An 18,338-nucleotide genomic window follows, 5' to 3' on the forward strand; every position below is an offset into this window, starting at 1 on the left:
GAACTGGCAAAATTCTAAAAGTGGATTTTTCATCAGCTAGCTTGTGGATACTTAGGTAAGATGGTGATCATAGGACTTAGAGGTGGAAAACAGCTTACAGGTCATCTCACCCCAGCCCTATCCTTCGAAAATGAAAAACAAAGATTCAGAGAGGGAAAGTGATTTGACCAAGGTCATGCAGCTAGGCCTGGCAAAGCCATTGTTTTAACCCAGGTCCTTGATTCCAAATCAGGCTCGGTCTACTCCAACAATCAGCGTGGATAAGTAGGTTAGGCCAAACCAGCCTCATTTCCTTTTTTTTTTTTCAACAATTAGGATATTGTAGATACAATATATGAATTTCAGCAAAATTTCTTGGAAGAAAGTCTCTACAGGGAAAGTGAGCTCTCAGAGGGTTAGAACTGGCAAGAACTTTAAAGATAATCCAATCCACCCCCCACCTCTACACCCCCCCAACCCCCATCAGTTTAGAGGATCATGGGCTCACTCATAAGCCTAGTACTGGAAGGATATTTAGAAGTCATCTGTCCTTTACACATAAGGAGGAAAGTGACTTTCTAAAGTCCTAGGTGACATGTGTGTGCACAAGATGGTTGGATGATTCTATAGTCACGTAACTTCGTAGGTGATTCAACAACTATCCTTGAAGAGTGTTAACCTGAAGAATGATCTCTAATGGAGTACCACTGGTTTCTCTCCTCAACTCTATCCTGTTCAGTGTTTTTTATCAAACACATGAACTCTCTTGGCCCTATCACCACCAGGTGTAGTGGCATATAGACATTGAAGAGCAGAGGCAGCTCCTATGTACAAGAAGGAGTTGCAGCTATCAGGATGCCAGGGCATACTATTAGCCATCACCACCAATACCGAAGCTTGCATCCTAAGCTCCACTGTAAGCACCTCTCAATCAATCAATCAACAAACATTTATTAAGCACCTGGAGGTACAAAGACAGAAAAAGTTCTCAAAAAGTTTGCATTCTCTGCTTTATTTGACATTTTGATTTGATTTCTGGTTTTATATGTACTGACTTCCCAACACAGCTAGATTCCTGATTCCCATTATAGTGGCCTTCCTCCTTGGCACTGGCTCCTGACTCATGCTGTTCAGATTCTCCCTTGTTGGGCTCAAATTAGGACTCCCTGCCTCCTGTTTCTACTTGCTATCCTTCAAGATCAGGCTCCAGGTGTGCCATGACCCCTTGGAAGTCCCAGGTCTAGATCAACCAAGCTCCATCATCACTAGAGGCAGCATGGTATAACAGATAAGATACTGGACTTGGAGTCAGGAAGACCTGGTTTCAAATCCTCCCACAGACATTTAATTGCTTTATGACCTTGGACAAGTCACTTAAACTCTCTGGGTCTCAGTTTCCTCACCTGTAAAATGAGGAGTTGGACCAGATGGCCTCTAAGGTCCCTTCCAGCTCTAATCTTTAACCATATGGTTCCATTGGTATGTTTTTCAAAGCTGTTAATGACACAAAACTGAATGAGATGGTGAAAACAAGGGACAATAGAACCCAGATTTGAAAGAATCTCGATGGACTAGAATGAGAGGTTAAATCTATCAGGACAAGTTTTAACAGGCACAAATATAAATGACTCTGCTTTTACCGGAATCCTTCAATTCTAAGATCTAAGATCTCCATGGTGTGGATATTCCCTACGCTGAAGTGCATCACAGCCCCTCCTGACTTTCCTTTCCTGTGTGAGACTTTCCATAAATCCCAAGTAGAAGATAGTCAGCATGCTAGAGGCTTTGATAGCTCAAGAAGACAAACATTCAAGGACATTCAAGCTGCCCTTCTCTAATCTCTTATCCTTATTGCATGACCAGCCCACTTTTGCTTCCAGTCATACACATCCTTGAGGATGGATCTTAGGCCATTTCTTATGCCCAGGTCAGCCCTGATAACATAGCATAGCCTATTCACATCCACCATATGCCTCCCCATTGCCCTTAGGATCACCCAAGATTTTGATTCTTCAGCCATTATGCTATTTCAAGAACGAATGAAAAATCATTTATTGAATACTTACTATGTGCCAAACTCTTGTACTAAGCACTGGGAATATAAAAAAATATGCAAAGAAAGAACCTGCCTTCAATGCTTTTATGTTCTAAGAAGGCAAGGCAATGCAAATAGATGAGTGGGAGCCAGGGAGGCATGTTATGGTTTAGAAAGTTACTGAGATGGTGAGTAGAGCCATAAAGAAGTTGATTGTCTTGCCTCTTTGAGTAGCAATGGCAGTATTGAATTGATTGTGGTACCAGAACTGGAAAGAGATAAGGTAGGGTTAAGGGGCAGAGGGAACTGGTAGCAAGAAGATGACCAAAGTGTAAAGGGAAGCATGGCTGGAGCCTGCTTAGATGCAGTGGGCCATATGAGGCACTCACTATACATGAAGCAACAGAACCATAACATAATTGGCTACACATTTTAAAACATGGGGTTATGAGTAGGGTTAGCATGAGATCGCTACATGCTTTCCCAGAGAATAGACACATTTTTCTCTTCCTCCTATTCAATTCCTGGCTATGTGATATGTGTTGATGGATTAACTCAGTGGGCTGCCCACCCAACTGCATATCATAATCTGGGTACTAGGCTTCTTCACTTGGTTTTTCTTGTATGGATTGTTAGACCAATCTCTTCTGAGTGACCGCGCATCTCACTGGAGAGATCCGATAGTGTTCTAGCCCTTGACGTAATATACACAATGTCATCCATACGCAGGAGCATCTAGAAAGTCATTTCATTCCGTATTTCACTTTGCTCATTTGTAAAATAATGAAATTGGGATAAATGATTTATTATGACCCTTTTTCCTCTAATGCTATGATTCTATGAAATTAAAAGCAAACACACACATGTGTAATTATAAATGAAGGAGACATGACTAGAGGATTCATATGAAGGGTTCATGTGAAAAAGACTGGGATGTTTTAGTGGTGTCAATGATGTGACGTATCAATTGAAAAAACTGATCTGAATTTAGTCTTCTCTAACAGAGGACTAGTAACCCTGAATAGGGGTTTGGAGTAGGAAATTGGAAGGTAATAATAATAGTGGTGTCTTCTGTTCTTATTGGACCAGAACTGTAACCTGGGTGGGGCAAATGGAGCTTTTCCCTAGGGCACCGAACTTAGAAGGTGCAGCCCAGCAACACAGAAGCAACAGAGCTGAGCACCAAGTCAATGAGAACAATAAGTTAAAATAGGAAGCTACAAGATGGCGCACTGGAGTGAGTTCCTTTCCAAGACAAGCCTTGTATTGATGTTCCATAGGGTGTTGTTCTGCGTCCTTCTCTCCTCATCTGAGGATGAGTTTCATATCTCTTGCCTTAAATGCTAAAATTCCTAGCTACACCTATGGGACCCATCAAGAAATCAGTCCTCAGCCAGCCCTTACCTATCATGGACTGTCAGCTCTCAAAGACTGAAGCATTCTTCTCTTTCTGGACTCTGTTGCGACATGTGAAGGATGGACCTCCTGCACCCCATCTTAGAAATCAATAATATCCTAGGTCTCCACTAAGCACTCAGATAGGTGGCCCACAGTTGTGTATTTGACATTCATTATCTCATTTGATTCTAATAAGAACTGTGGGAGGTAGGTACTATTATAAGCCCCATTTTATAGATGAGGAAACTGAGGCAAACAGAGGTTAAGTGACTTGTTCAGGGTCACATAGCTAGTAAGTGTGTGAGGCAGGATTCAGGTTCAGGTCTTCATGACTTGAAGTCCACTATGTTATCCACGTCAGAGGTAGAGGTTCACGCCTATCTCTGCTTTCTCCATCCCTGGACCAGGACGGTGAGACTTGAACCTCAGACCCTCTCAGGGACTGCATTTGGAAGGTTCTTTAGCCTGGAACCTTCTGCAGGTGTGAAGGCACTGTTCACTCCATCCTGCTTCTTCATATTCTATTAGAAAACAATGAGAGAGCCCTCCATCACTATTGGGAAGTCAACACCAGGCCTCTCCTCTCCACCTCACCACAGAGGACTTGGGCTCTTTGACACAAGGCCCAGTCAGAAGCCAAAGGCTAGCTCTGCTGGACACCTTCTGGGGGTACCTTATCTCTCTCCTTCAGGGGAAGAGGCATAGGAGCTGGTACTGAACATGAAAGTTCAGTCAGACCCCAGTGACCTGATCACTGGGCATTTACCAGCCCAGACAGGTGGGCCCCAGTCTCCGGCCCCTGCTGCTGGCCCATAGGGACCAGGCTGCTGTTTGGATAGAGACCAAGCTTATTCTGCCTTCTATCATCACAGGACCTGGGCGGGGGGAAGGGGCCCCAATCAACTGGTATTTCCCTGTCCTGTGGCTAGCAAACTCCTACCTCTTCCTGCCCTAATCCCTATAATTCAGAGACACCATCTGCCAGGGGGAAAACCTCCTTATGTTGCCAACACTTCCCACTTTATCATTCTTGTCCAGATCAGCCCTTCACCACTCCCTCTGTTCTCCCCTTATATTGTGCCCTTTGGATTCCTGTTCTATCATTAACAAATGTTGGTTCATCCTAAATCTCTTCTTTTCAAATGCTGTCCTCTCCCCACAGCTGCCAAAATCATCTTCCTAAGGTCCACCCCCCTGCTCAGAAATCTTCAGTGGTTCTCCATTGTTACTAGCGTAAAATAAAGCCCTCTACAATCTAGCTTCCAGACTTTTCCAATTACTCCCCTTCGCATCCTCCAAATTCCAGCCAAGCTGACTTCCTCGCTATTCCTTGAATTTGGCATTCCATCTCCTTCTAAGGGGCTGTGTCCCATGCTGGAATGCACTCCAAACTCACCTCCACCTGTTAGAAAACTTAGCTTCCTTCCAAGTTCATCCCTGGTGTAACTTCATCCATGAAGCCTTTCCTCATCCCCTCCTCTCTCTCCCTCCTCCAACTACCTTGGCTCTACCTATCTGTGAACACGCTGTACCCTCCCAATGGATTGGAAGCTCCTTGAGAACAAGGATTGTCCCACTTTCATCTCTGTCTCCCCAGCCCCAAATATAGTACAATACACACAAGCCACTTAATATATGAAATAGAATTTTAATAAGATGGATCTTTACTTTTAACAACTCACATTTTTACAGTGTCTTTATGTTTATAAAGCCTTTTCTTCCTAGTCACCCTGTGAGGAGACGATGTTAATTAGGGAGTCAACCGCGTTTATTAAGCATGTGTTATGTGTGAACCAATGCTAAGATGAGAAGAGTAAGACCCTGAGGAGGTCATCAGCTTATCCAGGATCACACAGTTAAGTGGCAGAACCAGGATTCAAAACTAGGCCGTGTGGTTCAGTGGAAGGAGTATTGAATTTAAGATGAGAGAACCCAGATTTGCATCCCACCTCTGCTCCTTGCTAGCTGTGCAGTGATCATGGGCAAGTTCTTTTTCATCTCTCTGTAAAATGAGGCAGTTGAACTAGTTGGCTTCTAAGGGACTTTCCTGCTCTAGAGCTGATTCTGAACCCAAGGCCAGTGGTTTTCCATGCTGCCTCTAAACCAGCATGCCTGAAGCCAATCCCATGGCAAGTGCAGGGATGAGCTATCTTTGAATCTTCATCAGTTTCCACACCTGTTTCCACATCACCCTGACCAGAGCCCTAGTTATCTCAGCAAGACAGGTGCATGAATGAGTCCTCAGAGCTTTATGTGCTCCAGTAAATTGAGATGTCTGGCCTATTGGCCTTTGTGTTCTGTCCACTCTTATAAATCTACCCCAATATGTTCAAAGTAGCTTGTTAAGTTCATTGATGTGGGCATTCTCTGATTTATAGCTGGAAGACCAGTCAGTCCCATCATCTCATTTGATGGATGAGTAAACTGAGACCTAGAGGAGTTGAGTGACTTACCCAAGGTTGCATAGCCAGGAAGTGTTAGAGTCAGGATTCGAACCCCACTCCTCAGACTCCAAAAACAAGATTCTTTCCACTGCCCCATATGGCTTCTCCCTCTATGAGTTTGACTCTCAAACCATCCTTGCCTTTTCATCCTTTGTGATTCTTATCCAGGTTCTCCAACAGATCCTTCACAGAAGGTTTTCCCAATATGCTGGTAGCCTTCCTCCGGGTCCTTTTTACATTTTTATGGATGACACTGCAACACTTGAGCTGTTAATCTGTTATCCCTTCCTTCAGTCATGTGACTGGCTCACCTTTGCTGATCACATGTGTTTTTGTTTTTTTTTTTTTTGCCAGGCAATTGAATTAAGTGATTTGCCAGGGTCACACAGCTAATAAGTGTCAAGTGTCTGAGGCTGGATTGAACTCAGGTCTTCCTGACTCCAAGGCTGGAGCTCTATCCACTGTGCTACTTAATTGCCATGATGTGTGTCTTACATGACATCCCTTATAACATGTCTTGCATGTAAATCATTTTTTGAATTATGTTGAAGGCTATTTGTACCTATCTTGTATGTCCCCTTATTCTTTGGGTCAACCAGTCAATCAATCAATTAACTTGTATTAAGTGCCTACTATGTGCCAGGCACTGGGTTAGGGACTGGGAATATGAAGAAAAAAGAATGAAATAATTCTTTGTCCCAAGGAGCTTACATGCTATGGGAGGGATAGAACCCACAAATTGGATTCTTCAGAGGTTGTAGTATCCCAAGGCTCACAATTCTACAGCATTGCCAGAAGAACATTTGTGTTTAAAAAAAAGATGAGATTTTTTTTTTTACACTGGGATGCTGCTGGGTTCTTTAAAAGTACTACTCAAATTCCCAAATGACTGAAAGGTGCAGAAAAGCCAAGATCCCACTGTGTTGAATATTTGTATTACAGAAAGAAAATCATTTGATTCAGTAGAGCAAAATGTAGCCTTCAAGTCTATCCTCCCAAAAGCAGTCACTTCATTTGAGATTCCTTGATAGATGCAACCACCAGCACCATGCTAGACAGAACTGAGCAGGGAATGGTTCCTTTTCAGATGCAGGGGCAATGACAGGAGGCAGCTAGTTCCCCAGAGAGTCCCCTACTATTAGTGGGGATAACATCCTTTAGTATTCCAGAAGACCAGGGACAGCTAGGTGGTGTAGTGGATAGAGCACCGGCCCTGGAGTCAGGAGAACCTGAGTTCAAATCCGGCCTCAGACCAGCCACTTGACACTTACTAGCTGTGTGACCCTGGGCAAGTCACTTAACCCTAATTGTCTCCCCCCAAAAAATATTCCAGAGGACCATGAGGCAAGGCACTTGAATGCTAGTCATTGATGGAAAAGTATAGAAGCAAACCCTCCCAGGAAGAATTTGTGATGTTTCCTCCACCCCCCTCCCCATACTGGTACCTTTGGTCAAAGCCCCATTCACTCTGTGCTAGTTACAGCTCTGACAGCTATAGAGATAAGATACCTAGCATTTTCATGGAATGGATCCAGTGCAGGGTACGAATGGAAAGTGGATTCCCAATAGATGCTAAGGTCCTCCAGATGCTTCTGATTTGAGAATTCAGTTCAATTCAATTCAACAAGCATTTAAGTACCTACCATATGCCAGGTGAGAGGCAGCAAGGTATAGTGGATAAAAGGCTAACCTTAGAGTCAGAAAGACCTGGGTTCAGGTCCTGACTCTGACTTACACTTGGTTGAGTCACCCCAGATAAATAGCATAACTTCTCAGTGTCTCAGTCAACTCTCTCAGACTGCAAATTCCAAGCCAGGAGCCTATCTGCACTGGGTAAAAGGAATCCCTCACAGAACATTCCCCTCACTGATGATATCACCAGGACAAGTTAAAGTATAGTTTTCCAGTGCCAAGCCCAGGGAATATAAAGCTGAAAAGAAAAAAACAACCCTTACCCTCAAGAAGATTTTGTTCTACTGGGAGACCCAGTATAGATACAGATAAGTAAATAGGAGTTATAGACAAATGAAATACACCGTAATGGAGCAAGGTGGGGAGCTGTGTGCTAATAACTGGAGAAGGTCAGGAAAGACCTCGTGCAGAAAGTTGAACATGAACCAATTCTTGAAGGGAGTTAGGTATTCCAAAAGGTGGAAGGTAGCCCAGACAATGCTTCAGCCTGTGGGACGAACTAGGCAAAGGCCCTAAGTTGGGGGATGGAATAGAGAAGAGGAACTAGGCCAGCTGGGCTGGAATGTGGAGTGATGTGCAAAAGCCTGGAGAGGCAAGCTGGAGTCCCATTGTGATGGGCTTTGAAGACCAAAGGAAGGAGTGTACATTTGATCCTGGGAGCCACTGAAGCCTTTTGAACAGAGAAGTAACAGGGTCAGACTTGTTCTTTAAGAATTTCTCTTCAGCAGCTGAGCGGAGTGTGGATTGGAGAAAGGAGAGATTAAAGGCAAGGAAACCAATTAGAAGGCACTGGCTATAATCCAAGCGAGAGGTGACGAGGGGCAAGACTAGGGTGGTGGCTCTGGTAAGAGAGAAGGGAACGGATGTGAGAGATAAGGAGATGCAATGGAAAGACTTGACAACTAATTGGTTATAGGTGGTGAGGGAGAGGAACAAGTTAAGGATGACTCCAAGGTGTTAAACCGATTGATTAGAAGGATGGTTTTGTCCACCATAAAAGTAGGAAAGTTAGGAAGCAGGGTGAGTTTAGGGGGAAAGATAATGAGTTCCATTTTGGATATGTTGAGTTTGAGATGCCCATGAAACAGGCTGGAGCTGTCCAGAAGGCAGTTAGTGATATGAGATTGGAGCTCAGGATAGAAATAAAGACTGGATCCTAGTTTGGGAGTCATCTATATAACATAATTGAACTCAAGGGACCTGAGGAGAGAGTATAGAGAGAAAAGAGAAAAGGCCCAGGATGGAGTCTTGGGATATACCCATGCATAGGGGCATGGATGATTCAGCAAAGGAGACTGTGAAGGATTAGTCAGACAGGTAGCAAGAAAGCTAAGGCAGAGTCATGTCAGGGAGAAAAGAATATTAAAGAGGAAGGAATAGATGAAGATTAGTGTCAGATATGGCAGAGAGGTCAAAAAAAGTGAGGACTGAGAAAATACCACCGGATTGAGTAATTAAGAGGTCATTGGTAAAATTTTGACAATCTTACCTTGGAAACAATAGTTTTCATTGAGTGGATGAGTCAGAAGCCAGATTGCAAGGGGCTGAGGAGCAAGTGAGTGAGGAAGTGGAAACAATGAATGTAGACAGTTCTTTTCTAGGAGTTAGGCTATAAAAGGGAGGAGAACTAGAGGATGATAGCTTGAGGGAATGGCAGTGTCAAATGAAGGATTTCGAAGGATGGGAGAGTTCTGGGGATGTTTGTAGGCTACTGGGAAGGAGCTAGTAGATAAAGAGATTGAAAATTGGGGGCAGGGAACTAATCAAAGGGATAAGTTACTGGAAGATCCAGGAGGGAATAGGATCAAGGACACAAGTAGGGGACTGACCTTGTCAAGAAGGGCTGGCTCATGATAGATAACATTTATTAAGTGCTTACTATGGACTAGCCACTGTGCTAAGTGCTGGGGATACAAACACAAGACAGTCACTACCCTCAAGGAGCTTGCATTTTAAAGGGGGAAGACAGGAGGGGACAGTACCTGAATAGGGGCAAGGTGGCTGGTGAGAAGGTGAAGTTCAGAGAGTGAGTTCAACTATGAGTGACTCAGATACTTCCTGGGAACAAAAGAGGAGAGAATGGGAAGTGTATGATATTGAAGGGATCTAAGATGTTGAATGGGGAAGAAGAGAGAGCTCATAACAGGTGACAATTTTCTCTGCAAAGTATGAGGCAAAGTCTTCTGCCAAGAGGCACTAAGAGATTGGGGGGCACAACACCACCTCTGGTGGGACTATGAGGAGATCCTGTGGGGGAGGGAGTGTCAGTGGAAGTGGGGTCCTAGTTCCTGACCTTCAGCGTCCCCCATACTTCTAGATGACCATGATGTCCTGTCTTTCTTGACCTTCAGCCTGAGCAAGCCAGCTCCAGAGGTAAAGTATGAATTGAGTCCCCTCGTTAGTTGTTGTTGGAGGGGCAGGAGAAATGAGGTTTCTTCAAACTTAGCCCAAGCTGAATGGTTACTCTTTCCTTCTGGCCTCTGGCCCCCAGCTAGCTTGACCTGAAGGATCTGATGGCCCATGACAGAGGAATTGAAATGCCTGCCAGCTGAGCTAGGGAATACACCTTTATGCCGAGTAGAGAAGCTAGGCTGATGGGAATATTTCATGTTGGTGGTAGCCTTCCCAGCAGTCTAGTCTGAACTCAGGGAGACTTGGAAGAAGGTATGAGTGTTCACCTGCTCAGTTCTCCTCCCACTCCTGGGAAAGGGCCTGAACAGCAGCCTCCTGGGCTCCTGTGGGCGTGTCCACCTGTAGAGTTCCTCCTGTGTTTCTTCTCCTTTCGCCTTGTCCCTTCCAGCATGGTTGGGGACCTCATGACCGAGGCTGTTGCTAATGCATTATTTCCCCCCAGGCGACGCCAGCCTATTCTCAACGAGCTCTGTCCTGCCTCTCTATCCTGCCCCCACCCAGTTCTCTCCCCAGGCTCTTCCCTATGTCATTCCTGAATCTGAGCAACATAGGCTCAAGCATCAGCTGCAGGATTTACAGAAGAAGCTGAAACACCAGAAGGAAACTTCTCCAAAGCCAGACTTGAACACCCCCTCCTGGGGTAGGAGTCACATGACCCGCCCACCCCCACTCCCCCAGACCAGAGAAAACATGGTAGTGTGACGGGGAGATTGCTGGATTTGGAGTCAGAGGGCTTGGGTTCAAATCCCAGCTCCGCCACTTACTACCTATGTCACCTTGGGCAAGTCACCTACCTCTATAAGCCTCAGTTTCCCCAACTGTCAAATGAGGCAGGTGGACTAACTGACTTCTGAGACCCCTTCCAGCGCTAAATCTATGATCCTATCGTCTCGATGTCTTTATTTGTTCTGGTCTAGAAATGCCAAAGTCTCTTTTCTGCTATCCTCCTTTACCTCACCATGCCCTGCTCAAGTATCTGTTCCCAGCCTCATTAACTTGAGCTAAGACAAGCGCATGCACTTGACCATGACCAGAGAAGGGATTAAGTGGGGAGGGGCCTGGGAGCACTGCCTGGGAGAGGTGGCCATGAACCCCAGTGGGAGACCAGGGAATTTGACTTCCTTGGCTTGCGACTATGAGCAAGTCAATCCATCCCCAGAAGTCCAAGCAGCCAGGGACTAGGGCCACATGATGTCCCTCACCCCCACTCCTAGAAGTCCCTCCCTGAGTTCCCAACTGACTACCCACCCAGGGGAAGGGTACCTTGACCTGGAGTTGACCCTTAAGAGACACAGCCGGGTCCTGGAGCAGCTACAGGACCTCTCAGGGAAGATGACTCTGACTGTGGGACAATGGAGGAGTCAAATGCAGTCCTTGGAGCCCCTGGACAAGGAGAAGCAGGAGGCTCATGGTGCCCATTCAAGAGGCTGGGTGAGTGACTGCCTCTAGTAGGCACCCCAGCTTCCCTACAGGAGAAATGAGGGGAGGGTTCAGAGTCTTTATTCCTCCTTGTAGCCAGGGGGCAACCTCTAAGAAGATCCGAGAGTGGGAGAGAAGGTCAGGCATGTCCCACTACTATATTCTTGTGACTACAGTGAGCAGGGTTGAGAGTGAGTAGAGTAGTGCAGTAGAGAATCATCAGAGACAAAAAAAGAAGAGAAAGGGAAAGATTAGTTTATAGGACTCTGTAATAACAACAATGATGGTGTTAATGATAGTAATGCTCTAGGGATTGGAGAAATGACTAATATTTCACATTTATAGCTCATTTTACAATTTACAGAACGCTTCCTTCTCTCTTGCCAATCTTGTGAGTTGGGTCATGTACAAATTGCTAACCTTATTTTATAGATGAGGAAACTGATGAGGCGATGTGATGCAAGGGTGGTGGGGTGGGGGAGCACTGGATAGGAGTCAGAAGACTTGGGCTCGAATCCCTACTCTGCTACCAGTGTGATTTGGGGCAAATCACTAAATCTCTCTGGATTTTGGTTTCCTCAGCTGGAAAAGGTGGGGGGTTAAGGAGACTGCTTATGTAAGGTGGCTTCCCCTTCCAAATCCTATGATGGTTCCTAGAGATTCAGAGAGGTTAAGCAGCATCCCCCAGGTCACACAGACCTTGTCCTAGAATCCACTTCTCTGCACTCCAAGCTCAGTAATCTTCCCATTCGCTATCCCATGCTGAGTAGGAGGAGGGTAAGACTAGCAAATGAGAAGATCTGCTAGGTGCCATACAAAGTGCTAGGCCAGGAGCCTGGAAGACCTGAGATCAAATCCTGCCTCAGACACTTACTGGCTGTGTGACTGTGGACAAAGTGCTGTTTGCCTCAGTGTCCTCAACTGTAAAATGGGGATAAATAATAGCACCTACTTCCCAGGGTTGTTGTGAAGATCAAATGAGAAATATGAATAGTGTTTTGCGAACCTTAAAGAGCTGTGTAAATGCTAGCTATTAAAAGCAGGAACAGATAGATTCTTGCAGAGCCATGAAAATTAATGCATTTGTGAATGGATTTAGCCAGGGCTGGGAGAGGCCACTGGTGCTTATGAGGCACTAAAAATGCCCATTACTTGGGCTCAGGCTTACCGTCTGATGACAGGCATAGAACTGGGGCTAATTCACACGCCACTTTGCGTGTGATTGGCATATCACCTGATTAATGCCCAGATGCCCAGAAATCCTCCCAGCCACAGCTTCTTTCATCTGCCAGAGTCAAGCCCACAGCAGATCCTTGGCTGTCAAGACCAGCGTACCAAGCCTGGGAAAAGGAATGGACAGGCAGGCTCTGCTCAGGTGTGCCCAGCTGGGTTTGATCTTCAAGAGTAGAGCTGGGGATTGTGAGTTTGCTCAGCTCTGATGGCAGATGACTTTAAGCTTCATAATCCCTTGAGCGAAAGCTGCTTATGCCCTGGGTGATTGGTGGAAGGAGGAGATCCGGAGGGAAGAGGCAAGGTTTGGAGGGGTGGGGCAGGAGTGGGAAGAGACTGTAAAAGTCTTTCTCCTGGTGGGGGAGGGGGAGTTAGTTGGACATTCCTATGGGCAATCCTGGATCACTGTCTGCTGCAGGTCTGATCTCCAGGGACCCAACTACTGAGGCACAGAGAGGGGCAGTCTGGCTTCCAAGGTCACACGGTAAAGCAGGGGCCTTGGAAGAGCTCATTGATGCCAAGTCCAGGGCTCTCTCCCTGAGTGTGATGGGGCAGACTATTGGCCTGAAGATTCCAGGCTGCCTGAATTAAGGAGAGAGATAGGCCCATATAGCCTTGTATTCTAGAGGGCAGAGATGATGGCTATTATCCTGGGGAGTGAGCTGTCCAAACAATGGACTGATCAGCCTCCTATCAGCAAGTACCCTAGGCTGAGTACTGCGGGGAGAGGCAGAGAAATGAGAAAATATAGTCCCAATTCTCAAGGAGCCCCTGGAATGAGAGGGGAGGTACAACCTACTGACCTTATACCCCTTACATATGTTCTCATTTGAGCCCCTCAACAACCCTATAAAAATGAGGATTTTTATTCCCATCTCATAGATGAGGAAACTGAGGAACTCGGAGATGAAATAGTTTGTTCGTGGTCACATAACTAGCAAGTAGTAGAGTTAGGACTCAAAGCCAGGTCTCCCCACCCCAAATATAGGGGCCTTTCCATCACACTGAAGGGAGCTTTCAAGTGATTGGATCAAACAGATGAGGTTAATTGGGGAAGACTTCCTGGACATGAGCTTGGAGCAGAGGCTTTGAAAGAGTAGTTTGGGACTCCAAGGGTTCAGTTGGCTATGACTGGCCAGGATGTGGCCCCAGGGAAACAGTCACCCCCTCATCCCCAGACCTTCTCACTGAATGTCCCACCCTGGGGCTCTTGCAGAATTCTGCTGCTACAAGGGTCCTGCTCCATGGGCAACAGACTTTGCTTCAGAACATGCAGGAGATGAGGTAAGCACAATCCCCCACTCCAGAAGGGAGTGGGTCCAACCCTTGGCAGAGAGAGATGAAGCTGCTGACTACACGGTATGATCTGGGGGGTTCTGGCACAGCCCCCCTGATCAAAATACTCACTGCCACCTGACATTCTAACAGGAGAGCCTCATTCCTTTGGCTTCAGGGACACATCCCCTTGGGAAGGGTCACACATGAATGTTATCAGTCATTAATACCACAGTGTGAATGAGGTTATTAGAGCTTTTCTGTTGCTGGGGGTCACTGGGAATTTTGATGCAGGCTAGAAAGGGAGGGGTAATTTAGAACCTAGGACACTGCCTGGGGAGGACAGGGCAGGCAGGCTGGGGGTTGGGAAGAGGAGAGGAGAGAAAAGAAGCCCTATATAAGGTCCCTGGGACCCCTTCATTTCTCTTCTGCCTCTGTCTGAATACCCCATCTAAATTAGAAAACACTGGGAAGGTGGTCACTGGCAAGAGTGAGAGGATTGAAAGTGATGTGTCCAGAGGGGCAGACCCTAGAAGTCATAACTTTAGCTGCTGAGACCCCAGAAGCTGAAAGAGAAGTTCTTTCCCACTGACTTCTTGGCAGGATGGTTTGGACATCTGGCTTGGGAGGGCTTCAGCTGAGAGGAGGGCACTTGGGCCATCATGGGGAGCAGAGGGCCCAGCTGCAGGAGAGAGTGGCACAGAAACTGGCAAGGTTGAAACAGAGGGTTGGACCCAGATTGGCACAGCCTGATCCTTCCTACCAAGTTGGCCGTGTGCATAAACAAAGTTGGCGGCTATGCGGGTGGTAACATATAGGATGCCCCAAAAGTCTTGGTGTAATGTTAAGCTATTAAAGCTAATTGTTTATTGCTAAAGCTTAATAACTATTAAAGCTTAAAGTTTCACTAGGGCTTTGGGGCACCCCTTTAAGGGAGTAATGGGAACTGGAATATGTCCAGTTTTCTCCTTTACCCACTTCTGATCTTACCTGAAACTCCTACTATCAGAGTCCTTCCTTTGGACTAGGCCATCATGTCTCAGAAGAACCCAGTGGGGGCAGCTAGGTGGCACAGTGGATAGGGTTCCAGCATTGGAGTCAGGAAGACCTGAGTTCAAATCTGGCCTCATACACTTGACACTTACTAGCTGTGTGACCCTGTGCAAGTCACTTAACCCCAATTGCCTCACCAAAACAAAACAAAAAAACTGAAAATATAAAAATGAGAAAGAATAGTGGACTCTTAACAATACAGAATTGATCCAAATATTATTTACTTCCCCCTCATATATACCTGGATCTGGCTCGTATAAAACCTGAGTTCAAACCATAACTGATAAAAACACAAGAAGGGAATGGTCAAGCTTTGTCAGATGGGTTCCTGCAGCAAATCACCTATCCACAGTCATACAACTGGCAGCTATGGAGAATATGAGATCCTGCTTTGTCTATGGTCTTCCTTAAACAAGGGGAGGTCTCCGCCACACACAGTACATTAACATTAACAAGGTTCTATAATAGCTGTGATTGAGGAAATAACTCTTCAACAATCCCAAAGCATTGACATCAAGTGAGGCATGAACAGTAGGATGTGGTCGCTAAAGGCATCTGCCAGAGTCCTGGAAAACATCACTGATGACCAGGTTACCCAAATGGTCTTCTCCACTGGTAATGTCACCATTCCACTGAGCTCCAGAACACTGCTCAGAAAAGTCCACAAAAAAAAAGAAAGTAAGAAAGAAAGAGATCAGTCTGGCCATTCATTCACACCGAGAAAATAAAGTGGATGAAAAGCTCATAGTAACTGCAGTCAAACATGCAGCTGGATGGGCCGCCTATACTTGCCCCAATTGGAGAGCATTACACAGCACTGCTCTGCAACATCACAGGCCTGTGAGACTGAGTCATTTTCACTTTAGAAAATGGAACCAAGCTCAAAAAATGAAGTCGTTTCATAGGGTTAGATTGGATGTTAGAGGTGGGAGAGACTTGAAGGAGTAAACCAACCCCTCCCTCCCTCTGCCCACCTGCCCAGGAGGGGAAGGAAACTAGCCCTAGGTGAGGAGGCAAGTCAGTTGCAGAGGTAGCTTTTCAGTGGTCTGACTCCTCCCTCCCAGCCCCATGTACCACGTGGCCTCTGCCGGGGGATCTATGGTCCTCTGGCACCTCTGATCTAGGATTAGTATATCTGATGAGGTAATTGTCTCCTTGGGAATAGTAAAGGGGTGTAGGAGAAGGTGGAGGGGAGGCAGTGATAAGCTTAGAAAGCTCCCCAGTTGAGAGCCTTGCCCTAGGGAGGGCAGCCTTGATCAGGGGTCACAAACAGAGTCCTGGGTAGTCTGGGGATGGGTGATAGAAGGGCTCTCGGTGTCCTGAGGCAGGACTTTCAGTGACACACTTCTCTTGCCCTTCTGCCTCCTGCCAGGCCTCTTCAGTTCTATATAAGACCCAGCTCTGCTGGTAGGAAAGGATCAGGCTCTCCCCTGCTCCCAATTTGGGGAGGGGTCTCCTCTTCCCCTTATTTTTCACGTGGCAGCAGCATGAAAGGCAAGGAGGGTATGTGCCAAGCAGAGCCTCCCAGATAATATATGTGCCCAGTCATGTGTACTTCCTCCACCCCATCTCCCCTCCCCAAGCTGCCTCTGGCCCTGGCGTGATTCCAGGTAATCCTCCTGCTCCCCACCTTTCCCCAGAAGCCTGCTGAGGCCTTTCAGCTGGGCTAGGTATCTGGCAGCTTGGACCCCTGAAGGGCACGATGGGATTTATAACCACACACAGCACTCTCCCATCCCAAGACATGGAACCAACTATCTCCCTGTGGATAGATGAGTGGATACTCTCCCCTCCCCATGGATCTAGAGAGAGAAGTCTAACAAGAGTGCAAGCTTGGCACCGAGGTCCAGAACATAGGGATTCCCTAACCCAGGCTCAGATGCCTGAGGGTCTCCAGGGGAAATGTCGCCTGTCGCTGCTATCCTTTCCCTCCTCCTTGCCTATGTGTGGCAGGCAAGGGGAGAGGGGGGCAGTGTGGGTAGGCAGTACGTGCCAGATGGCACAGGGGAAGCCTGGTAAAAGGAGAGGGAGGAGGGGGAAGAGAGGTGAACAGTCTTCAGGGTTGGGGGAAGGGCATACTGGCCCAGGTAGGGTGAGGTAGGTACTGAACAGAGGGCAGAGTGAGAGGCATTTAGGGTTATAACAAAGGTTGACAAAGAAGAAAGTCAATTTCAGTAAGAACTAACCAACATTTCAATAAAATTCAATATTATTTGTAGTATTTCACACCCATAGTCCCTCACCTTCTCATACCTCTTTGGGTCTAAGCTCAATCATTATGATTTCACAGCATTCCATTTTCTTGAGGTGATTCTTCAATAGCTCAGAAATCTTTCCCTAATTCACATTTGAAGACAGCACATTTAACTCACATTTGAGGATATAGCCTATATAATGCGTTGGTGTGGCCATGAGCATGATCCTGAGAAAGGATGCTAGTTGTTGAGTTGTTTCAGTTACATCTGATTCTTTGTGACACCATTTGAGATATTCTTGGCAAAGATATAGGAGTGATTTGCCATTCCTTCTTCAGCTCATTTTACAGATGAGAGAACTGAGCTAGTGAGTGTCTGAGGTGGGATTTGAACTGAGGAAGATGAGTCTTCCTGACTCCAGGCCCAGAGCTTTGTGCACTATGGCACCACCTAGTTGCTCCCAGGAATACTAGAGGTGCCTGTTAAGGACCAGCCAAGCTGAATTCAAAAAGACCCATCACTTGGGTCTTTGACCTGAAGAGGATGAATGTTTTTGATCCCTGATTCTCTCTGATAATAGAGCAGTTGCAATATGTGTTGGGGAAGGGGAAACCCAAGTGGATGAAAATCTAGCCTCTGTAGGTCCAATGTGGTGAATGGAAAAGGCACAAGATTTGGAGTCAGGGGACTTGGGATCCTACTTAATATCTTGTGACCTTGGGCCAATCCCTTCATCTCCCTGGGGCTCAATTTCCTAATCTGTAAAACAAGAGGGTTGGATTGATGACCTCTAAAGGCTCCTCTCAGATCTTTACTCATGATCCCAATGAGCACTAGGCCTGGAGTCAGGAGATTTGGCTTTGACCCTGGCTCCACCATTAACTAGTTATATGACTGTTGGCAGCTAGGTGGCACTGTAGTGGATACACAGGCTTGAAATCAGGAAAACTCATCTTCCTGAGTTCAAATCCCACCTCAGACACATATTCACTGTGTGACCCTGGGCAAGTCACTTAACCCTGCTTGCCTCAGTTTCCTCATCTGTAAAATGAGTCGGAGAAGGAAATGGCAAACCACTCCAGTATCTTTGCTAAGAAAACCCCAGATGGGGTCATGAAGAATTGGACACAACTGAAAAATGACTCAACAACAACAACTGTTAGCAAGTTATTTGCCTTCTCTAGGCTTCACAATCCTTCTCTATAA

General features: G+C 46.2%; 1 protein-coding gene across 1 annotated transcript in view; it reads left to right on the top strand.

Moving 5' to 3' along the window:
* The window catches only part of LMAN1L (lectin, mannose binding 1 like), a 39,540-nt gene that overhangs the window by 16,473 nt on the left and 4,729 nt on the right, over window positions 1-18,338 (top strand). Inside the window, exons 7-10 of the mRNA XM_027857244.1 lie at window positions 9,866-9,921; window positions 10,462-10,600; window positions 11,213-11,391; window positions 13,826-13,893. Coding sequence (XP_027713045.1) covers window positions 9,866-9,921; window positions 10,462-10,600; window positions 11,213-11,391; window positions 13,826-13,893 — 442 coding nt within the window. The remainder of the gene's footprint in view (window positions 1-9,865; window positions 9,922-10,461; window positions 10,601-11,212; window positions 11,392-13,825; window positions 13,894-18,338) is intronic.

This window comes from Vombatus ursinus, unplaced genomic scaffold, assembly GCF_900497805.2.
Source record: "Vombatus ursinus unplaced genomic scaffold, bare-nosed wombat genome assembly UNPS02000749.1, whole genome shotgun sequence".
NCBI classification, from domain to species: domain Eukaryota; kingdom Metazoa; phylum Chordata; class Mammalia; order Diprotodontia; family Vombatidae; genus Vombatus; species Vombatus ursinus.